Source organism: Phoenix dactylifera, chromosome 14 (genome assembly GCF_051530095.1).
Source record: "Phoenix dactylifera cultivar Ajwa chromosome 14, Ajwa_hap1_PhDact_Kaust_v1.1, whole genome shotgun sequence".
Taxonomy (NCBI): Eukaryota; Viridiplantae; Streptophyta; class Magnoliopsida; order Arecales; family Arecaceae; genus Phoenix; species Phoenix dactylifera.
Window position 1 is genome coordinate 24,467,808 of NC_143203.1, and position 11,521 is coordinate 24,479,328.

Sequence of the window (11,521 nt, forward strand, 5' to 3'; positions counted from 1 at the left end):
CGCTCGGCTGACAGAGCTAAAGATTTGATGTAGATCTTGTTGGTAGAATCTAACCCGAATCCAACGGTTTACAGCCTTTGCTATCCAACCTCCTATTTTTTGTCGGGGGTTGGGGCCACCAGACCATCGCAATGAATTTGTGAAATGGCTTTGGGAAAGTAATATAAAAGAAATTTCCGCACTTCCAACATCTAGAAATTTCACCAAACTAATTAGTTCACATAAAACATTAAAAAAAATCTAAAAAGAATTCCTTAGAAAATCTGAATTATTTGTGTAATACTTAAAAAGTTAAAAGGAAAATTTTCGAAATTTTTGCGAGTTGATTAATGAATGGCTTTTACTATTTCTTTTTATAGAAATAAAGTGTAAGGCTAGTTTGGTAAATGTGATCACATGTTCCTCCCCACTCCCAAGCGCTCCTCTCCTTTACTCTCTGTCTCTCACATAATCTCTCTCACTCCCCACCTCTGTCCCTCGTGCTCGCGCTCACAGGGGAATTCCTCTCCCTTACTTAAAGCGCTCGAGAAGGGAATCTTTTGGGAAGCGGTTGAGGTGGTGGTGGTGGTGGTGGTGTTCGCCGTCGTCCCCGCTGCTGCTCTACTCCTATTAGCGTGGTCAAGAAAATTTAAATTTTTCAGAGAGACGGTGAGGTAGAGGAACAAAACCTCACCTTTAACACTTTTCCTTCAGGTAAATCTCATTTCCTCTTCTTTCTTCCCTCTTCCTCTTCTCTCTCTTGGTCTGGGAGCCGTATGAGACTTGGAATCAAGTGGGGGTTTGGTTGGTATAGAGCGAAGGAGCGAAGAATGAGAGAGGGTGTGAAGGATGGGCAACTGCGGAACGCGGGAGGAGAATGCCGTCGTCGCTGCTCACGCCCAAGGTATCCACCAAGTTCCCATTTTTTTTTGCCTTTTTTCTTGTCAGCCTCATTTTTCGCCGGGCCTTTTTTTGTGGCCATTGTTGATTTTCTCTGTCGTTTTGATCGTGAAGGAATTTTATCGTTGCTGGATTTCTAAAAAGTTCTGTTTTTTGGGTGGGATCGGTCTTCAAGCTGGTTCCTTTTTGAAGGATTTAGGGTTTTTGGAATTTTTTTGGCCCGTCTTTCCTAGTGGTGCATTTTTTGTGCTGTTATTATTTTAATTTTATTTTGGTTTTTGCTGTCCCTCTTCCTCGATCTCTTCTTCGTCTTTTTCAAGATGGAAGGACAGTCAATTTTATTATTTTTTGTTAATTTTTGTTTGTTTCATTCTAAGTAGTAAAGAAAGGGATAACTTTGATTTTCTTAGTTCGTCAAATTTGATTTTTTTTTTCTTTTTTTTGTTTTTTTGAAACTGCCTGTGGGGTTTGCAGCTGTTTTTCCTTTTTTTCCTTCATGTTACTTTCTTGAATCAAAGGATCACACCAGCAGAGAGTTGTTGAAATTTGATTTTCATGAATAAGAACCCTTTTTTATTTTGAAAACTGAATCCTTCTCATGCATCTGTCTTCAGATCCTTCTCTCTCTCTCTCAAAATTTCTCTCTAAATTATTCTGATGAGCAGGTTCCATTATGATTGTGGTCGATAGCACAAGGTCGTGTTGTTTCGTTCATTCTCAAATTTGGATTTTATTTTATGATAAATGGTTGTGGTTGGGTAATATGTCTAATTTTACATCCTTGTCAGAATTCTCCAATTCTCTTGGCCATCTGAAGTTCTAATTCAGCATTTTTTCACTGCACAGGCTGCTTCTTTTTTTTTAATTAAAAAAAAAAACTTAAGCGCCGGGAAATTGTGCTTTGTTTTAAAGATTATCCATATTTTTCCTGTGCTTTTTCTGTTGCAGCCCAGCAGCTCCAGGTGTTCCAATTGCCTGTTAAGAATGCGCTTCCTGAGAAAAAGTACAACCGGACTTTCTCGGATATAAGCGATCCTTCAACTCCTCGGAATTTTGAAGATTCAAGGAACATTGCAATATACACCAATGTGATTTCCTTTACATTGTTTGAGCTTGAGACAATCACAAAGAGCTTCCGTCCGGATTATGTTCTTGGTGAAGGAGGGTTTGGGACCGTCTACAAGGGATACATAGATGAGAACGTGAGGGTTGGCCTCAAATCCCTTCCTGTTGCTGTCAAGGTCCTTAATAAAGATGGTCATCAAGGGCACAGAGAATGGCTTGTAAGTGGACTTTTCTTTGTCTAGTGTTTGTCTTTTATGCTCAGATAAAGTCTCCAAAGTCTCTATAATTCATCTCGGTTTGAAATATTATCACATGGGCTCTGAAAATAAGTTATCTGTACATCTAGTTGACTTGTTTGTATGAGTTGACTTGCTCCATCTCCACATCTAATGTGCATGTGTGGACGTGCCTGTGGCTTAAGTCATTGAGCAAGGAAATGGTTTTCTCTTCAGTACTTAGGAGTGCACAAACCTTTAACTAATTCCTGTTACTTTAACATAAGTTATGTAATCAAGATTTCAGTGCAGAGATGTTGAATTAATTGCTTGCCGGCATGAAGATTTTGTTTATCAAAACAAAAAAAAAAAAGAAGAAATGTTGCAGTTTTACGGATACCATATGATTTGCACGTGTGCAATTTTTGAGGCATGTAAATAATGTTAAACAACCAATAGATGTGTATGGGCAGCTAAAATTAACTGGAGTTCCCCTCCAATGCATAATAATGGGTTACTGCTTCCATGACAAACCTGCCCATCATTTTGCCTGCTAGTCCTGTTTTTTCTTCCGATGAATGGGAGGAACTTATTCAGAAAAGGTGAATCAAAAGTTACTTTCATATATGATATGCATGCATTGGCTCTTCTGTGTTCTTGTTTACTATAAACCTCTACCAGATAATTATATGTATTGACTGGTACAGACACAGTACGTATAGTATGATAGGTACTTGCAAACCAGATACTCTTATAAGAGATTCTTCTTTCTGCTACCAGCCAGACCTGCCCATTATTATAGCCCATGTAGCCTTTCATCTCTCTTATTAAATAAATATTCCTCAACTTTTTGCCACACTTGCTTTTTTAAACATGGCATTACTTTTTCTGATGTACATTAAACCATGGAGCCCAGTGAAGTGACTTTGTGAACATTTGAATTAGGAAATCCAGTTAAGTTTTTTCGATTATCCTGGCCACATCTAAAGGGAGTGCCTTGTTTGGACAAGCAAGATAATAAGGTTAATGCAAATATTAGGGTAGCTAGCTCTATTATTTGGCCATCTGAGATGTTTCTTGTATTTGACTTTTATCCTTGTTTTACCAGACAGAGGTTAATTTCTTAGGACAGCTGAGGCATCCTAATCTAGTGAAGTTGATTGGGTATTGCTGCGAGGATGATCACAGGCTGCTTGTCTATGAGTTCATGTTCCGGGGAAGCCTTGAGAATCACTTATTTCGAAGTACATACCTCTGCATTCTTCTTTTTAAAGAAGTTTTTTTTATCTTGTTGCTTGATAAACTTACAAATGCAGTTGTTTCTTCCTGATTTTTTTTAAACCTTTGCTGTTTCTTCATGATGTCTCCGTGACTTTCGTTTCAATTGTATGGGTGATACATATATGCATGAAAAAGGAAAAGCATGTAGCCATCTTGAAAATTAAGCCTTTAAAGAACTAGATCCTTGCAGATAGTTGGGATACTCTTAAATAATTACCGCATTTTATGGCACTTATTCATAATCCTTAAAGTATCTACATAAGTTTCACGTGGAAAGAGAGGATATTGCAAATTGTCCATACTCCTTACACTATCTTCATAGGTTTCATTTAGAAACTACCTTGTGACAAGAGAGGATACTACAAAAAAAGAGGGAGAAAGTTGTGAAAGCTGAATGTGGAAGTTATTCTGAATGCTCTGTAGGATGGGGAAAACACCAATTTTTAGTGAACTCCTTAATCAGATGGATGAACCAATATTGTTGAATAATGTTTGTGCTTTGACTCATTATTGGACGTATAATTTGTGCTTTATCACTACATTTGAGGGTGCTCTTACATTTGCTTATGCATGTGCTGTTGGAGCTTGCAGTTGACTTTGCTTTAGGCTTATTAACTTTATTAGGTAGCTGGCTGTGCCGTTAGATGATTAAACTGAGACCTGATCTCCTCATGAAACTATTCTAAGATGGTTTCTTGTGCTGCACTGCCTGTCTTTAATCAAATCATGAAATCTGTTATTTAACATTATCTGCTAACCCTTTTCTTCTACAGTCACATATCATAGATCCTGTTGATCTTTGCCCTCTCTCCCTAATTACTCAATTTCAGATCCTGTAACCTCAGAGGAAAGGAAAAAAGAGAAGAAAAAAATATTGCCAATTGATCCAGACGTTTGCATTTTGGATGGTGGCATGCATATGAACATGATAACTTTCTTGCCAAATTCCAAGAGCGAGGATCTGACACCATCAATCATGCGTGTATATGAAAATGGTACCATTATACTGATCATAAATCAGATAATGAAGTTGGCCAGTATATAAAATGGTGTAACAGCAGAGAACTTCAATAAAGTGATGAAGAACAAGCTGATAACAGTTGAGAAAATCAACCTAAAAATCAAATATAACTATAAGAACAAATGTGTAAGCTAAGGTGATTTTGAGATGTGTCAAGGGACCAGATTAAGCAATAAAGTCGGGTAGGTAAGGGAGATTCCCATTAACGGGTTGAAAAGATTCTATGGAGGAGGTTGTAGAAGAATTAAACATAAAGTTTGACGAGTGTTTGTAAGAAGGAGATGGTACTAATAACATGCATGGGAATACCTAGGCCCTGTTTGAATGTTGGTAGATTTTCTAGCAGGACATCGCCTTTGAAATTATGATAGCAACAGGGTAGTCTATGTTGATTGGGGAGGCTGGAGGAGTAACTAATTTTAATTTTTTAGGGATTAGATAAATCATATCGTAGAAGTAATTAGTTATCCCGAAAACACGGGTTATTTAGCAACTGCAGCAGCCACTAGCTCTTTCCCCATCATTCCGATCATGTTTCTGAAAAGAAAGAACCTGCTGGAAGACATCCAAACAGGCCCTTAAAGATGTTAAAAGAAGAATAAAACCTCTTAGAAAGGTCAGAATTGCAAGAAATGACTTCTCATGGGAATGGTTTTGAAAGTCCTAAGGCTGCACAAGGACTAGGCATGTAGAAAGTAACCAAGGGGGCACAAGTGAGGTAGTAATTGGTAAATTCATTGGAACCAACCGCGAGCTTTATGGAGATATCTATACTATTTGGATACGATCTATTTTTTTCTCAAGAAAATTTTCTATCCGTGTAATTAGCATTCCCCACCATATTCCCTCACTTGAACCACCCCTAGTCCTCAAACCTCACTCCGCTACCATTACCACAACCACTTCCTTTATCTCTCTCCATGTTCAAGTATTATCTAGTAGTGATGGTGGGGATGATGATGGAGGTAAAGGTGGATGTGATGCTGTGGTGGTAAGGATGGTGGATTTGGTAGTGGTGGTGATGGTGGAGGTTATGATGTTGATGTGACAGTGGAATTGGTGGTAATAGTGGTGATGGTTGTTGTAGTGGTTGTGGTGATGGTTTAGTGGTGGTCATGGTGAAGGTGGGGATAATGATGGTGATGGTAGATGCCATAGAATTGGTGGTGTGATGGTGGTGATGGTGATGATGATGATGGTGAAGGTGATGATGTAAGTGTTGGAGTGAAGGTTGGGGTTGGGTTAGTTGGAGTTGAGAAGGGGTTTGGGGTTTCAGCCATGGTGGGGGCGGCGACAATAGTCGAAGATGACTAGAGTTAGGGTAGGTAGGTGGGGATTGGCAGTTAGGGTAATGGTGGTGCTTTGGTTCTATCAAAGTCGAGAAGGGAGGTGAATGTCCGCCATAATGGTGTAGTGGTGGTGTTTGGGGTTCGTGGGAGTCATGAAGGGAGGTGGGGGCTCGACAATAGTGGGGCAGCAGTGTTTGTTGGGGCTGATCATGGTAGGTTGGCATTGCCATCTCTACTGGAGTTTGGTCACCACTGCCATCCCCCTTGTCTTCACCATTATTGGCCTTCCATATTCATTGCCAGTGTTCTTGTTGCCATTGCCTGTACCAGTGCCAATGCTGGTGGATGCTGGATTGCCATCAATTGATTGGCAAGAAGGAAGGGAATAAGGCAATGGGATATTAGAATGCAATGGGGGAGGGGGGAGCACTTGGCCATCTTTGGATGGAATTACATAGCTGCTTGTAGATGTTAAAAGTACTATGTAATTACAGAGTCTTGGGGCTATGCTCCATGTTTTTCTACACTCCAAGATCTTTGTCCAAACACTCTTTTAGAATTTCTACTACACAGGTTTAATATTCTCTAGTTTAGTGTGATACATTTGTATTTTTGGTTATCGAAACAGGTTGTTTACATTCTAGGACTAAAATTAGGTGTCTTCTGACAATAAAGAAATGGAAGATGATACACAGGCCCAACATGATATTCTTTGCTGACAAATTAGAATGAGCTTTTGACTGTTTCAAGCAAGGGAAAACATTCAAGGCCAAAACCAGTTTTAGAAAGCTAAGTAATGGTAAAATCTGATTCAAGATGAGCACAAAGACATGATAATTGTTGAAAAACCCGAATAATATGCTTAAAAAACCAGACAATTCCAGACTAACACGTTATGGGTCCATGAACCACTAATCCAATCAATTAACAGTTACCAAATGCTTGAAGTTGTGTTAAGAAATTGATTTTTATACAAAATGATGGAGAAAAATGCTCAAATGGGGCTGCTTTTAAGTAAATTGTGTGGGCAGAATATAGCCTAGTGAATCTTTTTGATGATGAAGAGGGTCAAACTTTTAACCCCCATGGCATGTTTGGTTGTAATAATGAAATGAAATTCATGATAAAATGTTACTATGATACTATATTCGTCACATTGATTCCAAGTTCTCTGCTTATCTGCATTAGCTGCTTTGGTGACTAAATTGTGACTGTTGATATAGGCAAAAGGTGTAAGAGGAGTTGGTTGGTTGCTGATCAACAAATGAAGTTTATGGCAGTTATAAGCTGTAAATGGCATCTAGCCTGCCAATTTTGTTCTGTGTGTGTTTTTCCCTGTTCTTCCAAACAGGAAGATGATTAAACTTGACACTGACAAATTTAAGCTTTGAGAGAGATAATAGAGGAGTGAGTTTTTCCCTGTTCAAATGAGCAACTAGATTCTGTGGGGTTTGATTCTAGTTGATGTTAGAATTGCTGGTTCTTAATTAATGTAACTACTTTTAAATTAAAAAATTCAGGGTAAAAAATAATCTGGTGCGACTAATCCATTTTCTTTTATAGAGGATTCATAAATTGGAATGCTGAAAGAAGTATTTTGGCAGGTTATAGAGAAAGGGGACCCATACAAAGAACAATACGGTCTTCTATGCTGTACAACTTCTTTTTGTATTAAGCAAATGCAATGATTTAAAAGAAATAAAAAGAAAATGATCTAAGGTGGATAGCCTGTTTTATGTCTCTAAATTTTTTTCTAAAAAATTCCGTACTTTACAAATCAAGGCTATGATGGGAAATGTACATTACCAGTGTGTTTCTTTCCTTTGGGTTCTGTTTAACAACTCATTTCTTTCTGTCCAATCCATTAATTTTTCATGATCTATCATTTCATGAGTTTGTGCAGAGGGCTTCATGAAAACTTCTACTTAGTCAAGTTCTCTGTCATTTAAAGATTCTTTATTTATCTTGCTTGCAGCTCTAATCATATGTTTGTAGATTGATTTGCATTGATGCGTTGCCAACTGCATTTTGACAATTAATATGAGTTTTTTACCACAAGAAGTTGCACCAACTTTCTTCTTTTGGTCTATGTTCTGTATGACAACTACATCCTCTATTGCTATGCTCATGAGAAACTGTTATCTGAACCTGTTTTTTCTTGCTTGATGTGTATAGAGACAGCTGCTCCATTATCTTGGGCGACGAGAATGTCAATTGCACTTGGGGCTGCTAAAGGGCTTGCTTTCCTTCACAACGCAGAAAGGCCTGTAATCTACCGAGATTTTAAGACATCAAATATTTTGTTGGACTCTGTTAAGTGGCATTCCTTTTTTTTGCCCTTCTTTTTCCTTATTATTTATAGATTTTACATCATATGTACTACTCAAAATAATAAATCCTCTTGACATGGTTTGCTTCTGCTTTTCCTGCATGTCTTCACAGGATTATACAGCAAAACTTTCTGATTTTGGCCTTGCAAAAGCTGGACCGCAGGGTGATGAGACCCATGTGTCAACACGGGTAATGGGAACCTATGGATATGCTGCTCCTGAATATGTAATGACCGGTATTGCCTCTCCACAACTTGGAATTTTTTCCATGTGTCCGTTTATTTGTTCTTTTAGTATAAAATTTTGGAGATTCCTTTGATTAATCTTGTATGATGATCATGAGATCTTTTTTGAGCAACATGATAGGTAGAATCTATCAAAACCTATGTGCCTTCTTCCGCTTCCCTTCATTGTTAAGAATGGAATGCAACATCCATTCATTTGCTTCTCTAATTAATTGCTGTGAGTTCATTTTGAATCATATTTTATTCTATGAGCAGGTCACTTGACAGCTAGGAGTGATGTCTACAGCTTCGGGGTTGTCCTTCTTGAGCTCTTAACAGGACGCCGGTCTGTGGACAAAACTCGCCCCAGCAAGGAGCAGAGCTTGGTTGACTGGGCTCGCCCCAAGCTTAATGACAAGAGGAAGATGCTGCAGATCATTGATCCCAGGTTGGAGGGTCAGTATTCAGTGCGAGCTGCACAGAAGGCCTGCAGCCTGGCATACTACTGCTTGAGCCAAAACCCAAAAGCAAGGCCCCTTATGAGCGATGTTGTGGAGACGCTTGAGCCCCTTCAGAGCAGCAATGGGAGTGAGAGCTCGGGTCATGCCCTACTGAGCAACAGGCTGCCTGACTACCGGATGCACCGCAGGTTCACGGGGAATGTTGTTGGATGTAGAGCAAGTCCTGGCCCGAAATGTTCCCCAAGTCCTGTGGCAGCTTGCAGGGTGAGGTGAGTCCTTCATTTTCCTCTCTGGAATAGGTTGACTTATTGTATATTGAGAATCTAGTTGTGCTTGTATTTGTGGGCTTTTTGCTTCTTCTCTGCTATGCTTGTGATGTAAATGTGATCCTCGCAGTGTTGCTGTTTGTGAGGTATTTTATTTTCACTGGGGTGTTTATGTAATCTGAACTGAGGCAACCCTTGCCAAATGGGCTGGGTTTTATTTTACTAATCAAAACTAGTTGAACTGCAAAGAGCTGAAATTGATTGATCTATAAGGAAATCATGTCGGCAGTCTTTAATAGAATAAACTATAGATAACTCAGCTATTGACTAGTTGTTTACTTGCCAGGACATGTTAAAAGCAGGGTGTGGAGAAAGACTGATAAGGTCAGTGGAGTTGCATTTGATTCCCTTAATTCATTTCTTCTCTCTCTCTCTCTCCCCCCTTCTGTGTGAATTACAGTCCTGTCTAGCAACTTTCTTATTTCAAAACCTATGCTTGTTTCTAGATTATTAATCCAGACATAAACTAAACAGGAATTGTTTGCTCTTCTAGTTAAGACTTCTATTAGCTGACTTGAATTTTCAACTACTACTGGGAAAATGGCAAAATGTTAAATGCCCTTACCCGAGGTACTCTTAATTTCAGTGATTTTTATCCTTAGTTAACTTGCATGTTAGGAAATTAGCATCTGATTGGTAGCACATTTTCCTCGTATGAGTTACTGCAAGCCGCCTCCTTTATGTTGGTTTCTAGATGAACTTGATTACCTTAATATAGAATCTTCATATAGCCATCCTGCTCCCAGATAGCTGTCCCTCTTTATTTAACCCTGCTTCCGTAGTTACCCATCCTATTCTTGTGTGGCAATGTGGCAAATTTTTATTTGCAATATCTTGTAGAATTATTTTTCTTCCTGCAATTCATTCGCCTTTTACATCTTTAGCTTGTAGAGCATCATATATTTCATGCCTTCATGTTTGTAAGGCAAGGTTAGTGTCAGTATTTCTGAAATCCACTGATCACACATCACCAATATTTTTCTCCAGTGTATGCGAATTATATACTTATACCAACCCTGCTCCAGACATTCTGTCAAGGCTAACCAGTCCACTGCTTTCTTCATGAAAACAGCATTCCATTTCTTTCAGTTAGGATCCTCTTCCTTTGGTTCCTTGACTTTTGCTGCAGTAAACAGAAAATAAGCCTATTCTTGACATATCATGGTCTGGGATTGCATGATGAACCTCCATTGCTAATTCTATTTCAACACATTCCTCTATGTCTGCCACGAGCATTCCTTGTCTCCATTGCTTAATCTATTTTAACACGTTCTTCTATGTTGCTGTGAACATTTCTTGGCAATCATCTGCATCGAACAAGTGACACATAACCTTTTCATTTCCAAGCCTTCGCGGTGTCGAGGTTTAATGTTGTTACCTGGATGAACATTAAGCTGACGGGGGGCACATGGATGAAAAATCTTTTTCAGACTTGGTTGTTCTTTTCAGCACACTGATTACTGACGTACCAATGCCTATTAGTTGCCAAACGCTCCAATATCTTGCTGATCAATTGATCAGAAGAATCCATTGCATTCATAAACCCTTGGAAGGAATTTCTTCACATCCCATGATATGATCATTCATCATCTATCTCAAGCTGTACCCAAATATGTGTGACTTTTTCTACACGTACCCTGTTTTGGAACTCTGGCCGGCAAAAGATTGAAACAAGTGGAAACATTCCAGAAATCACGTAAGCCTCTTTAATGTTTTTTTATCTACCTTCATCTGCATCTCCATTGCCAATGACTAAAGTCTTGGTGCTTAATATGGAAGGCCATTATCTAGGATCTAGAATATCATTGGTTATGGCTTCTGCTGCTTGCTGGATACAAGTGACGAGGCTCGGACTCTGGTTGCTGTAGGTGGAACCCTGAGAAGAAACATATGAAGGTCTGGGAACATGTAATTTATCTTGGCAATTGCTATGGTTAGCTCTGGTGGCTGTTAATCGAAGTTGAGATGCTCCGGGATTTCAAAGTTACCGTTGCCTTGCAGTGTTTAAAGGCTTTTCTGGTGCACTGTACAGGGATTGGAGTCTCGCGAAGCTAATTGGATTGGACTCAGTGCCAGACTCTTTCCGAGGCCTTGTCTTTGGTAATTCACAGTGAAAGTGTGAAATAGGATATGATGATCACCCCTCTTTCGGTAATGGATGCAATGATTATCTTTAATATGAAGTAGCTTACCTATGTTCTTAGAAAACAGAAGAAAACTAGATCACTTGATTTCAACTGCGAATTGTTCTGATAGTTCTGGCAAATTTCAAGTTTCTCATGCAAAGAGAGAGCCACGTTTGAAAAGGCACTTTACCTGTTCCCAAAACCAAATAAGGGTTCTGCAACATCTTAAAGAAGGCCACTGGAACCTTATCCACTGTTTGTGGTTGACACGACCTGCGTGCGCAGGATATGTGGCCATTGAGCG

The 11,521-nt window shown here is 39.1% G+C and overlaps 1 protein-coding gene across 4 annotated transcripts; it reads left to right on the forward strand.

The window, feature by feature from the left end:
* The first annotated feature begins 388 nt into the window (after positions 1–388).
* On the forward strand, positions 389–11,328 carry LOC103705907 (putative serine/threonine-protein kinase PBL8). 4 transcript variants are annotated; one of them, XM_039132363.3, is made up of 9 exons: positions 432–693; positions 794–883; positions 1,828–2,162; positions 3,268–3,403; positions 7,926–8,062; positions 8,193–8,316; positions 8,581–9,034; positions 9,378–9,415; positions 10,960–11,328. In XM_039132363.3, the coding sequence occupies exons 2-8, from the start codon at positions 829–831 to the stop codon at positions 9,385–9,387; spliced, it is 1,251 nt and encodes a 416-aa protein (XP_038988291.1). In that variant the 5' UTR covers positions 432–693; positions 794–828; the 3' UTR covers positions 9,388–9,415; positions 10,960–11,328. The 4 variants fall into 4 exon arrangements, with proteins under 4 accessions (XP_088566528.1, XP_088566527.1, XP_038988290.2 ...); XM_088710401.2 differs by lacking the exon at positions 10,960–11,328 and having other exon boundaries at positions 391–693; positions 9,378–9,671; XM_039132362.3 differs by lacking the exon at positions 9,378–9,415 and having other exon boundaries at positions 431–693.
* The last annotated feature ends 193 nt before the right edge of the window (positions 11,329–11,521 follow it).